Below are 20,889 nucleotides of genomic sequence, written 5' to 3'. Positions count from 1 at the left end.
TGAAAACCACCTAATGGTTAAGTATTTAGAAACTTTGCCCATTTATCAATCTTTTTTACTACACTTTAAGAACTTTTTTACTACACTTTAAGAACTTATGCAAGAGCTTAGGAGGAAGTTGTTTGCTGTGAAGGTGTTGAGGCACAGGCTGCACAGAGAAGCTGTGGCTGCCCCAGTGTTCCTGGCCAGGTTGGATGGGGCTTTGAGCAACTTGGTCTAGTGGAAGATGTCCCTGCCCATGGCAGGAGGGTTGGAACAAGATGATCTTTAAGGTCCTTTCCAACCCAAACCATTCTCTGATTCTATGATATATTTATATGGTTACCCCTTGCCACTCATACAAGTAACTATGAATTTTTGTTCTTCAAGGCCAAACTTTTCTAGCCTTACTGAATGCAGCAGCCAAACCTACTGTTGGCTTCACTTGGGCCATGTTTTGCATGCAGATGCCAACCTTTAGCTCTAAATTAACTCTATGGAAGGCAAAGATTATGAGGTTCTTAAAGCCACTGTAGGAAATAGCTTCTCTTGCTTCTTATATAAAAGCTTTGACTTGCACTGAAATAGTTTTAGGGTTGAAGCTCTGAGGTTCTTCAATATAGGAAATAAAGAGAAAATGTCATTCATGTCATCTACATGCTCTTCAGTGATAAATATGATATGTAACTACATTGAGACTCAACCAAGAAAAAGCCAAAGAACAATGGCAATAGGTGCAAGGTGTAGAGATCAGGTTGTTGGCTGGAATGTTTTCTGGAGGGGAAAGGTATTTATTACTAGGGACCCAAGAGACTTGTAGCTTCTGAGGGAAAAGAAATTAATTAGTGACTATATAAATTAAATTAATTAGTGACTATATAAATTAATGTGCTTGGTTGGTAATTCCTGTTTGATAGTTTGAAAATGAACCCTTGAACATTCAGTTGTTTGATGAGCTGAAAGTTGTGTCAGTACAAACAGCTCTCTTGGCCAACTGAATTTCAAACTGTAGTTGTTTGACAAGTAGCCTGAATTGCCTTCATTAAAAATGGAAAAAGCAAAAGGGAAGCGTTCTAGTGATTTGCTTTTGTGCATTTGAAGTGTCTCCCCATACCAAAGTACTCAGTTTTAACTTCTAACCCAAGCTCATCCTATAGGATGAACAACCTCCAGCTTCAGTTCAGATGATCTTTGGCATCACTTGGGCAGAATCTGAACTCCAAACCTCGCAAAGCCTTTTTTCCTCAGTCACAATATTTGAGTCTGATAATTTCCAGGAATGGATACATTTCTTTTAAATATTCATGAAATGTGGGAGTCCAAGTTGTTCTTGATCATCTAATTATGTTTCTTTTGCCGACAGTTGCTCCAGCTGCTGTGGGGAGCTGTGTTTGTTGATTGAAGAACAAAATGGAATTAATTACATTTCTGCTGGGCTGTAATTGAGGCATTTTGTCTCACTGTTCCATATTACATATAAAGACCTTCCTCCCTGCAAGGCAGTGAAGCTGTAGGGCAGAACTGGTTTGGTTTGTGTTCTGGGCCCCAAAGCACTTCAGCTGAGAGGCTGTCCAGAAACATCAGACTAACTGGGAAATGATTTTGGAGGCTTCAGCATACAGCAGCTTCTATTTCACTAAAGAGAAAAAAGTCAGCAACCATAAATAGAAACCAAGCCATACCTGATAAACAAGTACCAAATGATTTTCAATGTAAAAGTAACTTAAAACACTTAAACCTGAAGTCTTTGTTAACTACACAACATGGGAAATCTCTCAATCATTCATGTGTAGATGACCATCATGTGCTGCTCTGAATGTAGGCATTTTGCAGCACATCCATTAAACTCCTCACTTGGTAGACTTCAAAAAGGCCTTTAGTGTACCTGTGAAAATGTGATAGTTGATCACACAGTGGTCTCTAGTGGGCATATATTCACAGCAGTGGAAAACTCATAGCTGAACCTGATTGCCTGCTTTGGTTCTTTGTGCCTTTTTTTTTCCCCCTGAAAAAAAACCAGTAGTGAGAACACACAAAAAAAAATCATAGTGATGTTGCGAGTCGAAATTTTAAGGAGTAACTGTGGTTCAATTTAGGACAGCAAGAGTTAACTGCATGACATGGATTTGAGGAGGATGGAGTGAGTCATGTGGGGATGCCTGTGTCTGTGATGCCTCTGCCAGATGCACCAAGGATGAGATGTGACTGCTCAGGAGTGTTAGCTCTTGAAAATTGAATCAGTCATAAGTGGTGTTCCCTCCTTTGCAAGCTATGAAATGTAACAAACCCATCTGATTATAGAAGGGGATAGAGAACAAAAGCCAAAAACATACTAACAGATAAATACCTCCCAAAGGGCAGATACAGTGGCCCTTCAAATCCACCAGTGACTAGCAGGCAATGACATGTGCTTTACAAGTTAATAGCAAGTCTTAAATGCTTTTTTAATCGTGTTTTTTTTCTCCTCATGCTTCAGGCAAGAGTTTTTACACAACTGGGCACCTTCTGTCTAGTTGCTGCAGTAAAGCTTCATCTATTTCATAATGAAATCAGTTTCAGATTGGAAGAAAATGTTAAAAAAAAAATAAAAAACTCTAGTATTTCCTTTGCCCTCACCTTTAAATATTGATGGATCTGTAGCACATATTCCTTTGTCCCTTCATTCAGTCCTTTCCTCTGTTTTTGCATGGATCTAAATTATAAGAGCTTTTTGCTTCACTAGTGCTTTTATCCTCTCAGCTTCACTGCATTATTTCCCACCTGTGTGAGAACTGAGTTGCAGCTTTGACTTTGCCATGGGAGGTTTCTTTTAGTTTCTTTTTCAGTTTATGTGCTCTGTTCAGCCCTCATACCTGACACAGCAGGCAAAGCTCCTTCTCCCCATTTCACCTGCACATTTCTGTAGTTCTGAATTGTCCTCTCTGATCTAGTCTGTTGTGTGTTGTCATGTCTCTCCTGTGGAACCTCCAAAGACTCCAAAGGTCATCATGGAAACCCCTTGAGAAGCATTCAGGTTAAATGTATATATTTTGAGACACCTGATCCCCTGACAAATGCACTTCCAACCAAAGGAGAATGATCATTTTCTGTTCTTGACAACTTCTTGTCTTTGATTGTCAGTATTTTGTATTTTCACTCATTGCTTTCTTGAGGTTGTGGGGTAGTGAGCTCTTCAAGGCAGGACCATCCCTTGGCTGTCACCTTGTGCTTAACAGAGAGCTTTGGAAAAGAGGGAAGAGTGAATATACCCAAAGGAAAGAGAGTCAACTTTTCAAAAAGTTTATTGGTGTAATTTCCAAAGTTACTACTCTCTTTGAGGGACACTCAGACCTCTGTCTGCCTATGTCATTTAAGGCAGTGTAACTTCAGGCATCACTGGGAATTTTACATGAGTATATTCCAATTTATTTCTTTCCTGAGGGATTTCTTTCCTATTGCTTTACATTAAGAGTCACAGCTTTACTTGTTATACACAGCACAGATGTCAACACATTTCAGACTTCCTCTGAACAGTGGGATCCACCTGAGGTCCATCTTTGCAGAACCCAACTAATCTTCTGCAGCAGGTGCCTGGCTTGAAAACTGCTGACGTGACACTGTCCTCAGTTCACACTGATGAAATCTGAGCAGAGTCTTGAGTCAGTGACTGTTTTCCTCTGTCCCACAGGCAGGCAAAGGGATTCTGCGCTCTGTCATCGCCAACAATGAAGCAGTGGCAGATATGATTCCAGTCGATGTCGCCATCAACCTCACCCTGGTAGTGGGGTGGTACACTGCTGTGCACAGGTGGGATTTTTTGCTAGATGTGGATGTTTACTCCCTGTACCAGTGCTCTAAAGGGAAACAGAAGCTAATTGAAAGTCTGTCGAAGAGCCTGGTTGATTTGTTTTCTGGTTCACCTTTTCTTCCCTGGCTTGGCAAGGACTGAGTGTAGAAGCAGCTTTAGGGTTAGGAAGTCTCTAAAGCTCCAGGTGAGACCCATTTCTTAGTGCAATGTAGGCTCAGTTGGCAACTCTCTTCAGTTTTCTGAAGCAGCAGCTGCTTTTTGGGCCTCCTCTCTCATTTTCAAGTGTCTTCTTCGAGAGTTTTCGTGGTAAAAATGCTCTGCATGTTTTCCTTGAAAAACACTGCACAATATAAATATATTATGGGCTTATATGATAGGTTATATGACCTAAACAATATCTCTTCTTTGCATTGCTGGGAAGGGTATGTATAAGTGACATTAAGGATTTCAGATCTTTTCCTCTGTACCTTTGGCCTGACCTTTAATCATTAGGTAAGAACTGCTAGAGAGTAAACTACATTAATTATTCTGGAGGTTTATGCAACTCTGAGAAACCAATTACCAGGCAAATAAAAGGCAGAAGTATTTTACTTTGAAAGGCAGTGTAAACCCTCTGAACTGGGGGTAAGGAACTATATACAGTAAGCTAAATACAGAGATCCTAAAAGGACCTTGAAAGGCAACTCATGAGCTCTTCAGATTTATTTTTGTCATCGTTTTATTCCCCTCCATCAGCAACAGTCAAAGCAGTATGGTCTGGGAAAAATAAACACAGTTTCCCCCCATACACACACCAGAGAGACTCCAGATGAACAGGGCTGCTGCCTGTCCCTAGAGCTGGCAAAGGAGAGGAACATATGCTGATGGACAGTAGCACCTCAGCACATGGGCAGATTTCCTGGCTCTAGAAGTGTCATTTTTCTGAGTTCTGATTTGTGGAAGATACATGGTTTTAATCTGCTTCCCACACATACTATTATTAGGCTAAAGGAGCAATTGCAGAACTTGAAGTGCTGGCCCCAACCCCAAGGTTAGTAATCTGTGTACAAAAATCCAGACCCTGAGCATTCTGTAAATCTGACTTCTGAGGGAGTTTCAGGTTCTAGCTAAAAGAATAGCATGTATGCTTTGCATTATTTTTGTTTCAAATCATCTCATTGGAAAGTCAGTGTCCTTCAGGGGAGGTGACATTGCCAACAGAAATTAGACTCTAAAACTTAGCAGGTAATTGCAATCTGCATTGCATAGTATAGAAGCACTACAAAGCTCTACAGTCTACCCAAGGTCACTGACTCAGCTGGAGGGTGAAGAGTGGAAAGAAATCAACAGGGAGAGGCTCTTCACTGGAAGCTGGGAAAAGGGAGAAATCATCTTTATTGTTGTTTAATGGGCCTGACCCACTGGAGGAAGTGGCAGTTTGTGCTTTCATTTCAGTGCACTTTCTATTAGGCTCTGTGTGTAGCTCAGCACTGGGTGAGTTTTCTATGTGGACACATGTTATGGATTTAGTCCTAGTTGAGTTGCTGTATTGATTTCCATAATGCAGTTTCCCCATATTTAAGCACATAGAGCCTGACATATGTCAGTCAGGCCTGACCATCCCTAGAAGTCTGCTAGGGGGTAGTAACAATTAATGCACAGTCAAATGTCAAGATTTCAAAGCACTGTTAAGATAAACTGCAGTATCCAAACACAGTTTTCGAGTAAACAGTAAGAAAAATGTCATATTGATGTCATCACCTGCACCCCAGGCAAGGCAGGCCTAGATCAAGAAAATTCTAGCCTTATGTTGAAGGAAAAAATTCAAGCAGCATGATCCATGTTTCTTTCCATGCTACAAAGCCCAAGCTTTGGTATTAAAATGAGAATTCTGTTGAAATTGATTTCATAATCCCTACCCTAACAAATGGGGTTTAAAAGTGGCACAAATCATATCCATTAAGTAAATTATTGCAATATACACAGTGTGTCCCTGAGGTTGGCTGAGGCCAATTATTATTACTCAGCAAAACTGGTTTTAAAACAATCATGAATTTGTCAGTGTGGATGCTTTCCTTATAATAGTTGTAATTTTGGCTGATGGGTGATTTTTCTTCAACCCTATATGTCTTTATTAACTTCATATGCTTTCCAGAATATGACTGAATCTTGCCAAAACTTCGTATTTTATACTGTATTTTCATCTGTGATGGCCAAGGGGTGAAGGTGTTGGACACAGAGTCCAATAGGATTCCCTATGCAGGTTTGAATCCTTCTCACAACGAGAGGTTTTTGGGGTTCTGAGCAACCTGGTCTACCAGAAGGTGTCCCTGCCCATGGCAGGGGGGTTGGAACTAGAGACTTTTTAAGGTCCCTTCCAACCCAGGTCATTCTGTGATGAAAAATGCCCTCTTGTGCATTTTTTATGGGCTGATAGTTCTGTTTCTTGGGCTCTTATATGCTCCATTAATAAAGCTTTGGGGGCTTTTCTTCACATCTAAAAATAATATTTCTTTCTCTTTTCCAGACCAAAAAACTTGTTAGTGTACAACTGCACAACAGGTGGAATCAACCCTTTCTTCTGGGGAGAAATGGGTAAGGTCTATTTTTAATGGAGAACATCAGTAACGTTCCTCACAATGTCAAACATAAGTAGTGTTCCTCAGCCAGGGTTTTAAAAAGTGGTTTCCACTCTTTAAGTGGCATTTGGTGCCTGCCATTCAAACTGCTTGTGGGAGGCCCAACTGCTGTTGTTGATGGGCCTGTGAGGAAAAGCTCCTGATGCTGAGCATTCACCTCAGGAAAGTCTCTATTCAGCTTTAATTGTGGGTGTAGTCACAGAACAACCCAGCAAAGTACATGGTTGGCTGCTCTGAGGTTTTAAAGTAGCTAAAAAAAAGGAACAGACAACCAGCCCTTTAATTGTATGAGAAGTTGCCGTGTGTAGCCCCAACAGGACATATTCCTTTTCTGATTGCTGGGGTTTCTGGGGTTTTGGGGTTCTTTGTGTCCTTTGAAATCACTTGGAGAGTCATAGAATGCTGAGGGTTGGAAGGGACCTTGAAGATCATCTGTTTGCAACCCCCTGCCATGGCACCAGGATTGAGGCATCCACAACCTCCCTGGGCAACCTGGGACAGTGTCTTAACACCTTCACATTAAAAAATCTCTTCTTGATATATGATCTAAATTTCCCTCTTTCAACTAGTACCCGTTACTCTTTGTCCTATTACTACAGCCTTGTTAGAACCTTGATAGTGAATGAAAACTAATATGTTCTTGGCACTGGAACAGTTTGGCCAGAGAAGTTGTGGATTCCCCATCCCTGGCAGTGCTCAAGGCCAAGTTGGATGGGGCTTTGAGCAACCTGTTCTAGTGGGAGGTGTCCCTGCCCATGACAAGGGGTAGAACGAGGTGGTCTTTAAGGTCCATTCAAACCCAAACCATTCTGGGATTCTGTGCTATTATGGAAGTGGTCTTTCTTCCTCTTTCTGCATAGCAAATTCTAAACAGAAATAACTGGGGTACACTTGAGAAGGCAAACTTTGAGATGACAGGTGTGCTTCAAGAACAGTTTGCCTTTTGATTATGAATTTTGCCAGTAGAAAAAATTAGATTATTTTCTCAGCTGACTTTTCTTCAAGCATATGTACTTCCAAACCAGGGGGCACAAGAAAAGGAGACAAATCCTCACACCCTTAGAGTGGAAGGCTCATGCTGAAGCCAAGGAGCAGAATTTGGCTCAGCTGTATACTGTGAAATACTACATACAGTCAGTACATTCATGGGCAGATGTACAGGACCTGTTTTGCTTTCTCTTATGCATTCATTCATATCTTTGTGCTTTAACTGCAGGAGGCTGATTAATCACCTCTGTGGTGTTCCACCTCTCAGCCTTTGCTTTGCTTTTGGCCTTGCATTATTTACATGGCAAGCTAAGTCAACAGAAAATCTCAGACCATAATTTCATTTACAGAATAAATGTCTTAACCATGATATTTGATCAAGTGGCCTAGCAGGGAAGAGGTTTCAGCAATTGGCTGAGTGCTGAGAATATCACACGAGGTTCCTGGCAATTTGATTTTTCCTTAGGAGTGATAAAATCTTGTGGTCAGTCAAGATCTTCTGTGGCTTTTTCACAGGAGTGAATGCAAAGTTCTTCACAGGCTGCTACTTCAGCAGCAGCCACCATGGCACTACTACCTGCTAACTCTGCCTTTGAGTTGTAGAATTTGGTGCTGCATTTCTGTGCTGTGGTTGGAGGGGAAAGACCACCCACCCACTAAGTTGTTTCAGTAGCTCCTAGAGGTGACATGTTTGGGGTTTTCTGCCTGCCTCACCCATCTGTCTGTCTGTGAGTTTCTTTCTCTCTCTGCAAAACAAACTGTTAGAGCATAAGAGACTTGCTAACTCTGCCTTTGAGTTGTAGAATTTGGTGCTGCATTTCTGTGCTGTGGTTGGAGGGGAAAGACCACCCACCCACTAAGTTGTTTCAGTAGCTCCTAGAGGTGACATGTTTGGGGTTTTCTGCCTGCCTCACCCATCTGTCTGTCTGTGAGTTTCTTTCTCTCTCTGCAAAACAAACTGTTAGAGCATAAGAGACTTGCTAGGCTGTCTGTCTGTGAGTTTCTTTCTCTCTCTCCAAAACAAACTGTTAGAGTGTAAGAGACCTGCTAGGCTTGCAAAGTTAAAACAGACTGGGTGTGCTGGCTCTGCTTGGGCTGTGGGAATGATGTCAGGGTGGTGAGACACTGTCCCAGGTTGCCCAGGGAGGCTGTGGCTGCCCCAACCCTGGCAGTGTTCACAGCCAGGTTGGATAAAGCCTTGAGCAACCTGCTCTGGTGGGAGGTGTCCCTGCTCAGGGCAGGGGTTGGGACTAGATGATCTGTAAGGTCCATTCCAATGCCTTAACATACTATGATACTATGAAATTAGGAGACAGAGCAGTTGTGCTAAGTCAGTGCAAGTCAGGATGGGAGGTTCCTGAAGAAAATGCTCATAGCATTTACCATTCCAAGTTATGCAACACTAGTGTTTTCCTAACTTCCTTCCAGTAAGGCTTTGCAGTTGGTCTCACTGATGCCTTCTGTGTGTTTCAGAACAAAATTTCTTCCATTCCTGACTTTCAGAAGGCATCTCATCTGCTTATTGCACAAGGAGTAACACACCATAGTACTGTAGCTCCTTTATTACAGCTGCATTCTCTGCTACAAGCCTTAAGTAACCAAGATGATGTTACTGATTTGTGTGAATTTGGTGTGTGGCTGACACACTGATCTCTGACAAGGGCTGCATTTTCCAAGTACCATTTAGCTCTTTCTTGCTATCCTGGCCAAAGATGCCAAAAATGCAAAGAGAAAAGTGGTGTCTTTAACATCTTTCCTTTAACAAAGGGAAACCTCAACAAACATCTTTCCTTTAACAAAGGGAAACCTTCTCAACAGGTTTACAGCTGAAAATGACATCTGCAGATTATTAGCATCAGGATTTGAATAAACAGATGTATAAATATATTCTGTAGACAACATCAAAACTATCAGCATTTCAAAAAGATCAGTGGTTCCCAGTTAAGCTGATAGGTTTCCATTAGGAAGTGACCTGACCAAGTGAAACTAAATGAACTTAAATATTGATAAGCCAATGAGCATTTGTAAATAAAATGGGAATTCCTCTTGGAGAAACTTCATTAAGGGGGAAAGCAGCAGAGTTCAGACTGCTCTCCTGACTCATGAGCTACTTGGATGGGCACAGATGGAGAGCCTGCTCCAAGCTGAGAGCAGATCTCTCAGAATCATAGAATCATCAAGGCTGGAAGATACCTCTAAGACCATTGAGTCCAACCATTAGCCTGCCACTCTGCTTTAACCCCTAAACCATGTCCTCCAGCACCAGACCCAGATGCCTCTTAAACACTTCCAGGGATGGTTACTCCACCACCTCCCTGGGCAATCTATTCAAGTGCCTGAACACCCTAACAGGGAAAACATTTTTTCCTAACATCTACATCTGAGTCTCCCCTGTCTCAGCTTATGCCAATTCCCTCTAGTCCTGTCATTGCAGGCATGACTGAAGAGACAATCCCCCACCTTATGTTTAAGCCAGCTGTGACTTTGTTGAAGTATAACTCCTCATGCATCATTTGGACAGAAACAAACTCTACCAAGAGCTGGGCCAGGGCAGTAGCTTCCTTCCCAGTAGCCCATCCCAAACTGCTTATCACCACTCTCCTTTCAAATCTTTGGTAAAACCACTCCAGCAAATCCTCCCTGCCACCCACAGCTACATGGGATGGTTTAAATAGGAGGTGTTTGCTAATCCTTGCCATTTGGAGAGAACATGCTGCAAAGGATGTCTGTGCAGCAGCCTACAAGATGACCACAAGATAACCACATCATTGCAGTGTGGCCACATGAAGCAGAGGGGATTGCAGTCAGTTTTTAGCTATTCAGATGCAAGAGGAGTTCCAGGAGAACTGGTCTTCAGTCATTAAACTTGCAGTGTACAGGTTACAAAAACACTGAGCTTGCACTGAATTTAAATTGTGTTAGTTTAAAAGACCTTCACGTCTCAACTTCTTATCTAATTGGCTAACGAATCTCCCTCGATTGCTGTAAGAAGTATAGCAAAAGTCACTACTTGAAGTGCAGTAATGAGCTGACCACAGACACATGAGAGTCCTCTCTGAATGTTGTGATTGGAATCTGCTTATCTGAGGATGATCTGGATGTTTCTTGTGAGTTGCAAATTCTCATCTGATTTTCTATTTGTAACATAAGCTTAGAGACTAAACTATAATATGAGCACAGATTGATGTTGTTAACTCTCCAATCAGTTTTTTAGAAAGTGAAAAAAGCCCACATATTCTTCTTTCTTGAGCTCACTGGTGCTCAGGAATAGGAGCACCATCTGTTTATCAGTCCCTAGGATGATAGTCTTATATTCAACTGCTGCAGTTCTATTAAGCCTCTACAATATGCAAATGCCCCAGATATGCACATCTGATGCCACTTTGTGGCACTGTGCCATTGCAAGAGCTCAGAATCAGACCCAACATATTTTATGTCTTAACATGCAAAGGGAATGAAAGATTACCACCCTATTAATTTGTTTTCAAGTTAAGAATACATGACAATTTGCTGCCTTAGAACATCCAGAGCCCTTCTGAAAATAGGCTGATGTATTTGTTGTTGTGGGTCAGATGTGGCTTGAAAGGATATAGTGAAGTCTTTTTAGAAGCAGCACCCTATGTGTGTGTGAGTGACCTGTCCCTGACTCTGACTAATATAGACATCAGCCCTTTTGAAAAATCTGATTAGAAATTAGGAATGTCATTTTTGTTTTATGCTAGGAGATCAAAGTTAGCTTTTAATGATCTGAAGATATGTTAGCACTTACTAATTTCTTTTTCATCTGTGGCAGGTGTAAGCAGAACTAAAGCAATGCAGGCTACAACTTCTTGCTTTTCCTCCTTTACATTTTGATGTTTTGATAAGGAGATTTTTGTCTTGCACTGTTAAGTCTGGAGTAGGATTGGGTTTCAAAGAGGCAATAGATGGAGTTATCAATTTTCATGCCAGAAGGGACGATGAGATGTTCTTGACCAACCCTGGTTACATAATTCAGAGAACTCTGGGTTGAAGTCATTAAGCACAGTAACGAGCTGTACTGCAGTGTGCTGCTATGGTTGGTTGTGCCCAATGCAACTGGAATTGTCTGATTCTAAGTTAAATGCCTCTTCCCTTACAGGGCAGTATGTCATGTCCACGTTCAAAAGGAACCCACTGGAGCAGACCTTCCGAACTCCCAACGCTAACATGACATCCAGCTACTTGATAAACCAGTACTGGATAACTGTCAGTCACAAGGCACCAGCCATACTCTATGACCTGTACATGAGGCTCACAGGGAGAAAGCCCAGGTAAGAAATGATGCCTTCAGCCTCCAGCACACTTGACACTGCTGTGGAGAGCAGATCTCTAACAAGTGATGAGAGCTGCCTGCCTCAGCCTGGGGTCCCTGCTCTTCTTCCTATCTCCTTGTCTTGAGAAAAAGAAAGAAAATGCATGACCATAGCATAGCCCAGGGTTCCCACCCTTTCCAGTAGCTGGGGAACATCTTTTAGGCTTAGTTTTATGCACTTCAGAGGTTCCCAAGGCAGAAGAGGAGGACTGGCAGTTACACTGTCCTCTGTACAGGTAAATCTCCACCATTGATACTTTCCAACACGATTGCCCCTGTCTGTCATGGGTTTGCACAAGGACTTGAGACTGGCAAGGTTTAGAACATTCCAACTAATATTTTTTTCCCCATAAATCAGATGCATAATCTGCAGTTTCCAGCACTGGCCCAGCACCCAGAAATTTAGGAAGCAGTTGTTTCTGAGTATGATTAAATTCTGAATTGTATTTAGGTGGGCAGTTTAACATTCCAGGTCATATTTGAGCCTTGGCAGTGTTATGGCTTGGAGGAACAGCAATGTACATGTCCCACATGGGAGGAATCCTCATGTAAGTAACATAACTCTAGACATTGTCCTTCTTTACTCCCTGCCACCACAGAGGAGAATTTATCATGCAACATGAGAAGAGCATGCCAGCACTGTGCTGCTGTCAGCTGCTCCTGTGCTGCTCTGCTCACTAGGAAGCTGTTTGCAGGGAAATCCCTGGCTGATGTCTTGCTTTGATTTCTCCCTGACATTCTGCCACGGAAGGAAATTGGTCCATAAAAAGACTTCCAGTTATCCAGGAGGCAAGAATTGCCACAGAAATAGAGGTAAACTGCAAATGAGCAAGAATAAGCTGGAATCTAAAAATCTGGTTAAATGGGTGGTACTAAGATCTTAGCACTGCCCTTGTGATTGATATTTCTTTTCATAGAGGTAATCAATTCGTAACTAGTGGACATTGCCTGCAGTGCTATACTTTAATTTCAAATAGACCTCACCATGATCTTCTCCTGAACATAAAGATTTGCAGCTTGAGCAAACACAGCAATGAAGTTGAGTTCACCAAGTCTTTTTTAAGAAAAATATAGTCCCGCTTTTGTTTTTATGCACTGCTTAAGCTCATCCAGGTATTGCTGCAATGTGGTAACCTATGGAATAGGTTATCTGAGAGCTGGTTATGGTTTTGTAAATCTGCTGTATATTCAGGACCAGCCTATGACTTTCACTAATTTGAATTGCAGGGAAGTTCAAATGACCTCTGTTGTAGTCCCTCCTGTAGTTATCACATGCAGTACCCTATCTACAAAAGGGTAGTTGAGTCATCTCCTTAATTTTCAGACTTCTATATTCTTCTGAGAAGCTGACTTGAGGTGTTAGCTGATTTTGTGTAAATTGCCAGATGTTGAGCAAGGCTGCCCTAAATGGCTTTCTGTGAGTGCTGCACATCCATCTGTGAATTAGAACACAGTGTGGTTTATATCAATAGTCTCCTGGGGCAATCTGTGGCACCTGAGAATCTGCTCATGCAAGGCACTGTATGGGAGCAAATACAGAAATCACTGCTGTAAACAGTTGTCTAGAAGACAAGATACATTTCTGAAGTGCAACTTAATAAGTCTACAGTGACAGCTAATACTTGTTTGCCTCAGTTCCTCCACAGTGGAGGATGAGACTTTCTGTAAGAAACCTTTGCCATAGCCTCTCAGAGGCAGTGCTCTTCCAGTTTGCCTTGGGTAAGCTGTACAGTTCTCCTCTGAACTGATGGACTCATTGTGTCTTTTTCTGCTGTGCTTATCATCATGGCAGTCACGTCTGTGTGGGGACAGGCCAGCCTGGCACTGCTCTTCTCCAGACTGCTGCCTTTTATTTGTCACAGCAACTGTGTTACCCTCCGGACAGCTCAACATTTCTCATGAAAACAGCTCTGTTTTCCACAGAAATCAGCCTTTTAATGCTTTCTCTTGCCCTTATCCCATCTGAAAGAACATGGCTTTCTCTCAAAATTGACCAAGCACTGTACATCACACTTTAAAACAACCTCCAGAGGCCTTTTGTACTCATGACCATTAGGACAACTGTAAAATAATCTCACAAGGTAGGGCAGCACTAATGTCATCCCCTTTTATATAGAACAATAATATTAAGAAAAGGCCAAGACATGGGAGAGACCTGAACCTACATTTCCAAAGTCGTCCTTAAGCAGCTGTGGCCCTGAAGCAAGACAAGAAAGGCATGGACCTCTTGGAATGGGTTCAGAGGAGGGTGATAAAGATGAGATGGGTGGAGCACCTCTCCTATGCAAACAGGTTGGAAGAGCCAGGGCTGTTCAGCCTGGAGAAGAGAAGGCTCCAGGAAGACCTTGTAGCAGCTTTTCAGTACTTAAAGAGGACCTGTAGAAAAGATGTAGAGAGACTCTATCATGGGCTGTAATCATAGGACAAGGGGTAATGGTTTTAAACTGAAAGGAAGTAGATCTAGATTAGCTATTAGGAAGAAATTCTTTGCTGTGAGGCTGGTGAATCACTGGCACAGGTTGCCCAGAGAAGCTGTGGCTGCCCCATCCTGGAAATGTTCAAGGCCAGGTTGGATGGGGCTTAGAGCAACCTGGGCTAGTGGAAGATGTCCCTGCCCATGGCAGGGGAGTTGGAACTAGATGATCTTTATTGTCCTTCCAACCCTAATCATTCTATGATTCTGTCCCTCTGAAAATTGAAGTTGGATTCTGAGCTTGTCCATACTGCAGAAGTAGTCACCTCTGTACTGGAGCTCACTCCACAAATCAGAGCCTTGCTTTGGTAGACAACTCAGGCTTGGGAACAAAAGAGAATTTGTGTGGTGGAAAAAGGAGTATCCTGCTCAGGAGACAAGCAGTACACCTTTGTGGTTTTGCAGTCTGCTGTGTAGACTTCATACTAGTTCAGGTGGGCTCTTCACTCCACACATGGTACCTAAGGTAGATATGGCTTCCAGTCCATTTAAGTCAGACATACTTAGACATCAGTGATCTAGACATCAGTGGAAAACATGTGTTTGCACCCATATTCAAGCCAACAATAAAAGCTGGGTAGCTCTAGGCTCGAGGCCTCAGCTGGAGCAGCTAAAACTGGCTGAGCAAGCTCTCAACCTAGTGAGCATCGGTGGAATTCTTCAAGAGGAACTGCATGTTCATGTGGATTGGTGAAAACAGCAACAGAGCAAACCAACAGCTTCTGCATGAGGTCAAACTTCCTGATCACCTCTGACACCTCTCTTTTGTTTCAGAATGATGAAGGTTATCAATCGACTGCACAAGCATATGACTCTCCTGCAGTATTTCTCCACCCAGTCCTGGAGTTGGTCTTCAGATAATATGAATATGTTAATGAGTCACCTTAACACAGAGGACAAAAAGGTAAGGATGTCTTGAACAGGGGTTGCTAATCTCCCATTCTGTTCATCTGCAGCAATTATTTTTGGTGCATTTTTGAGCTTTTGCATGACGTCTAGATGACTGGAATTAACTTTAACCTGAAAAAAATTATTTCCTCCTTGTTTTATTAAAGAACTTATCAGAACTTTCCATTTATTGTGATAAAGAGAATGTACAGGAGAATGTTTTCTCCTGAGATGTGTTACTTTTCCTTGGGAGACAGGTCAATTGCTAGTTAATAAGACAGCTATGGTAGGTGATCTAGATGGAAATTACTTGAAAGATTTTGACATTTTCATCCACATTGGTTTTAATGGGCACTGCGTAGGGAAATTTAGTTAACACAGTACCTTGAACAATATGGAAAAAGTTCCTGTTTTATTCAAGTCCCCAAAGAGCAATTAATTTGCAGGATGTCAAGCTCTATTGTAGTCTTCATACATTTAAATACAGCTCCATAAGAATGAGATTGTAACTAAAAGAGTAGATTTGTGGTAAACTTGAATACACCTTTGATCAGCAGCTCCTTGCAAAGATATACTTAGGCACTCACATCACCAAATTCTTGCACAGGCTCCCAGTAGTACAGTCCAGAGTTGTCTTCCCTGGTGTGCAGAGGGAGCACATGCAGCAGATTCCAGTTTCTCAGGGCAGTGGCACTGCTGTGACAATACCAGATGTAGAGGGAACATAAATTGTAGGATAGTTGTGCTAGGAGGGTTGGAACTAGGTGGTCTTTAAGGTGCCTTCCAACCCAACTCATTCTGTCATTCTATGAAAACCTCTTCCTCTTTACGAAGCCTTTCTTTGCTCTCGAATGGACAGATGATGCCAAGAAAAGCTGGAAAAGAACTACTCACAGACTTGTATCTCTGAGTAGCAGGTATTTGTTTATTCAGCACTGGGCACAAAGGGGATGGCTCCACCAAACTTGTGCAACCAGGGACAAAAACTTCACAGTTCATATACATTAGATGCTCATACATATTCATTATTTCCAGGAATGGATGGTTATTATTATAATTAGTTCTTGGAACTCATTATCATATACTCCTCCTCCTCTGTCTCCTCCCTCTTGGCATCAGTCCCATGGTCCTGGTGGTCGTTCGGTGGTCGTGAAATGAAGTGTCTCCTCTTCCTCAGTACCCTTTGGACACCCTTATTATGCAACCATTTACCCCTTTGTACAGTTTTGCATGCCTTGCTGACCTTGCCTCTATCTTAAACGTTTTGTTTCTTCATTCCACACCTTATATGGTCTTGTTTTTCCTCCTACTGCCAAGGTTTGAATCTGGTTAGTTCTACTGTCTTATAGATAAGATGTGTTGTTTTGCTAACTAAGCTAAAATAATACCAGAAGTTTCTTGTCTATACTATGCAATCCTTGCTATTTTGCTAAAATAGTGCTATTAGTAAAGCTATTCTTTATACTTTCAGCTTTAACTGTTCAATTCCTGTTTTCAGTCTACTTCTTGGTATCACAGACAGCTGCCTGAGAGCTTGCTAACAGTCTGTCCAGGATAAGCACCTGAAATGAACTGGAGTAGTTAGCTCTGCAGTGAGATTTCTTTAATGACAAACACCAGAGTGACCCATTTCCTGGGCTTCTGTTGATCTATCTGCCAAAAGAGAATGCAGCACAGCAGAGAGTAATACTGATGCAGAGGCACCTGTTGACTCGATGTTCACTTAATTTATGTACACATAATTCTAGTGACACATGGAGGTTTTCATATGAATCCATTTGCCTGAGTGGAATGCCATTATCTTCCCTAATTTTGTGTGCGTACAAACACGTATTTATGGGAAAGTTGCCACCTTAAAGACAAACATCTTTATTTTCTGCCAGCTAGCACTAGATTTCTGCTTGCAAATTCCCAATTGGGTAAGACAGTAATTGACAGCTGTGAAATACAGTCTGTTAGTGCCCATATCTTCTTGGGAACTTAGTGGCTGTAAGAACTTCAGAGGGCCTTGTCAGGAGCAGAGGTCAATAGAGAATTGATGCTTGAAGTGAATTTGCTTCGAACTCTGGTGCTGAACTTTTGCTCTTTGTCTCTAAATGCCAGTTATACAACTTTGATGTTCGTCAGCTGCACTGGTCAGAATACATTGAGAGCTACTGCCTAGGTGCTAAGAAGTACTTGCTAAACGAGGACATGGCTGGAATTCCAGCAGCAAAGCAGCATTTACGGAAGTAAGTCATACCCAGGGACAAGGACAAGAGCTCCTAGCTACCTTGAATATCATTGGAGGGAAATAATTCTAGTTACATTGCAATAATTATTATTGAATAATATGGAGTTTACACATTGCAATAATTATTATTGAATAATACAGAGTTTATTTCTTATGGCAGCAGTTTGTCAGTATTTACAAGCATGAAATAATATAACAGTTTGCAAGGAATCCTAACCAAGTTTGTCATTCTTTGATCATTATTAGAAGATTTTTTAAGAACCTCAATCATTGCAATAATTATTATTGAATAATACAGAGTTTATTTCTTATGGCAGCAGTTTGTCAGTATTTACAAGCATGAAATAATATAACAGTTTGCAAGGAATCCTAACCAAGTTTGTCATTCTTTGATCATTATTAGAAGATTTTTTAAGAACCTCAATAGTTTCTTAATAAGAAGTACTTGCTAAACGAGGACATGGCTGGAATTCCAGCAGCAAAGCAGCATTTACGGAAGTAAGTCATACCCAGGGACAAGGACAAGAGCTCCTAGCTACCTTGAATATCATTGGAGGGAAATAATTCTAGTTACATTGCAATAATTATTATTGAATAATAGAGAGTTTATTTCTTATGGCAGCAGTTTGTCAGTATTTACAAGCATGAAATAATATAACAGTTTGCAAGGAATCCTAACCAAGTTTGTCATTCTTTGATCATTATTAGAAGATTTTTTAAGAACCTCAATAACAGAGTTTCTTAACCTCATAGCCCAGATAGGCACTGTGGCCTATTGGGCCAGTGCAGTGATAAAGCTTACCTGAAAACCAAAAGGACTCTTACAAAAGCTAAACCTCTCTTGGGAGTATTAGGTATGAAGTTTTCTTCCCTTGGTCAAGCACTGGGAAAGTGAGAATTAGAGAACTGCATAAACTTCTGCTTGGCAGAAAGAGGACAAGATTATTAGCATGTTTAAAAGTCAATAATATGGTGTAAACTGCCCCCCTTGCCCTCTCTCCCCCACAGAAATCCAGTACTGCAAAAGTGAAGACCATTTATGATTGCCGAGTAATTTCACAACACAAGACAAGGTTTCACCCAAATAAAAGAACCTTTTTCACCAGCTCCTGTGAAGGTTCTGTAGTCTCCAGCTGCAAAGGAAAAAAATAGTCAATATACCAAACCAAAGCAGAAAGTACTGGACCTAGACTATCATAAACTCTTTGTATGACTTTGTTGTGGTTTGAAATGAGCATATACAGAACAAGAGAGACTTGCAATACAGGTATTCCACCTACCCCATTAACTGTTCTCTCTACCCCAACCTCAACACAGTCCTTGGCAGGACAGTAGGGACAACTTTGGCACAGTGTCTTCACTAAAACAGGAATGGCTAAAATGCCACAGACCCCTGGAATTACAGAATTGCCTGTGGAAAAAGAAGCAGGCTGGTAAGCTTTTTGTTTGTCTTTCTCCATAAGATACCTCTTTCTCTTTCTCAGGCTGAGGAACATCCGATACGCGTTCAACACCACCCTCCTTGTGATCATCTGGCGAATTTTCATTGCGAGGTCACAGATGGCTCGAAACATCTGGTACTTTGTGGTGAGCCTCTGCTACAAGTTCCTTTCCTACTTCAGGGCATCCAGCACCCTCAGGCACTGAAGCCATCCATCAGCAACCAGCCTCTTCCAGAAGGACCTCCATCTCCTCTAATCAGCAACTATGGGCATCGGGGTCTGAAAGTAGCAGAAAAACCCACTCCCTCCAACAGCAGCTGGCATTTATTGTGCACTGGTTTATGTTCACCTTTTTAATTTTAACTAATGCTTTAATACATGGTGGTCTTTCTTCCATAGGACCAGGCCAATTTTTAAAGCCATAATGAAGCTTTAGGAACAGGTCAAACTAGAACTGTTCACCTAGAGTCTGATGTGCAAGAGTAAGGATTAACCAAAGTCATTGTCTTCCCATGTGCTACTACCTAGGTTATCTTAATCCCATGTTCTTCCTCAAAAGAGGCAAATTTAAAGCATACAACATTGGAAGAAAAGGATGCCATCGGAGAAGACCCAGACAAGGAAATTAACCTGTACAAGGTCTTCTTAAAGAATCTACTTGTTCATTCTCATTCAGTGAAATGGTACCTTAGTGAAAAGTCAGGATTTGACCTTTTCAATTTTTCAAAACTCAGGGGGGAAAAAGATTAGTTACACTAGGCCAGTGAACACACAGAACAGTTTTCAGATCTTGTCTTATATTGCTACTGAGGACTGATGCTTTCAAGCCATAACTGAAAACACACATAGGATTCATGCACCTGTGTTAACTCCACTCACTCACAAGCTGCTTTCTTACAGAGAGGTCTTTTTTTCTCTGTGTGGTTAAGGTTTCTGTGTATTACAAAGTCCTGGTCTCGCATTTATCACATCTACTTGGAACATTTTTGGGATCTTGAAAAATGTTGTATTGAAGAATGAAGAGGACTTCTTAAAAGATCTAAGAAGAATTCAGAAACTTGTTATTATTTTTGTGGAATAGCTCTCTTTTCCCCTTGGATTTGTCTGCAGAAAACCTCTCTCCCTGTAGCTTAAAACCAGCCTGATACTGTGCTTCATGCTTTCATTACAGCTAAATCACTTTGCCATCTATCACTTCCACTGGCAAAGAAAGTGTAAAGACATGCATGGAGGAAACACCATTGGGCCAGTTCTGCTGCCACTCCTGTCAGTAGGCATTAAGAAGTCTGAAACTTGTTTTTGTTGAGAATAGGTTCACTGTTGGACTCGATGATCTTAAAGGTCTTTTCCAGCCTAAATGACTCTGTGATTCTATGCCTTCTTTATAAAACCAGTCATGCACTGAGAAGGTAATGCACTTTGTCCTACATTGCAATGTAGAAAGGAAGCCAAGGACCTTCCTAACACTCGTGGCTATTGGAGATACTAGTTTCACATGGCAATTCATGAATTCCTGTGGAGGCAGAGAGAGAAAGAGCCTTCTTCAAAGTACCTGGTGGAACAACAGCCTTGGTGCAACCACAACAAACTTATCAGATTTTCAGAATCAAATCTAATACTGAAATATTTTTTATTTGGATAACACTGGATAAGCACTTTAAGATTATCAGACTTCAATGCAGCTAGTTTTTGAAATAATACAGCACCCAGTTTCTCTAGTCTTGTGTCGTGTTAGCTGTCTGGAAAAGTAATGCTACATCACAACAAAACCACACAGTTGCTCTTTTGAGAGCTGAGAATAGTAGAATATTTACAAAGCTGACATTCTTCAAAAGTTATACTTGGTTTTGGCAGTGAAGGAAAGAGCAAGTTATGAAAACAGTATTTTTATATCTCAGGCCTTCGAGCTAGTTCAAAAGTCTTTCTAAAGGTGCAAGGAATTAATCTTCCCCCTGTATGCCTCAGAGGTCTAGTTTCAAGCAATTGCCAAAGGGTGCCCACAGCACAACCTGACCAGAAACATGGTGCTCAGAGTGGAAGGGCTCTGGCATTGCCTACCAAAGACCTCTGTGTTTGCCACATGTTACTTCTGATCTATGTTCAATTAGGTCAAGCACCTGAGTTTACAAAGATACAAATTTCTTAAGCT

At 41.5% G+C, this 20,889-nt stretch overlaps 1 protein-coding gene across 1 annotated transcript in view; it reads left to right on the top strand.

The window, feature by feature from the left end:
* FAR1 (fatty acyl CoA reductase 1) overlaps positions 1-19,051 on the top strand; it is a 33,373-nt gene extending 14,322 nt beyond the window's left edge. Inside the window, exons 6-11 of the mRNA XM_009069545.1 lie at positions 3,647-3,765; positions 6,273-6,340; positions 11,492-11,663; positions 14,952-15,081; positions 17,169-17,296; positions 18,783-19,051. Of these exons, the coding sequence (XP_009067793.1) occupies positions 3,647-3,765; positions 6,273-6,340; positions 11,492-11,663; positions 14,952-15,081; positions 17,169-17,296; positions 18,783-18,945 (780 nt within the window). The 3' untranslated portion in view covers positions 18,946-19,051. The remainder of the gene's footprint in view (positions 1-3,646; positions 3,766-6,272; positions 6,341-11,491; positions 11,664-14,951; positions 15,082-17,168; positions 17,297-18,782) is intronic.
* The last annotated feature ends 1,838 nt before the right edge of the window (positions 19,052-20,889 follow it).

Source organism: Acanthisitta chloris, unplaced genomic scaffold, assembly GCF_000695815.1.
Source record: "Acanthisitta chloris isolate BGI_N310 unplaced genomic scaffold, ASM69581v1 scaffold5132, whole genome shotgun sequence".
Classification (NCBI taxonomy): Eukaryota; Metazoa; Chordata; class Aves; order Passeriformes; family Acanthisittidae; genus Acanthisitta; species Acanthisitta chloris.
The sequence above is the reverse complement of the archived record's forward strand: the minus strand, read 5'-3'. Positions and strand labels throughout refer to the sequence as shown.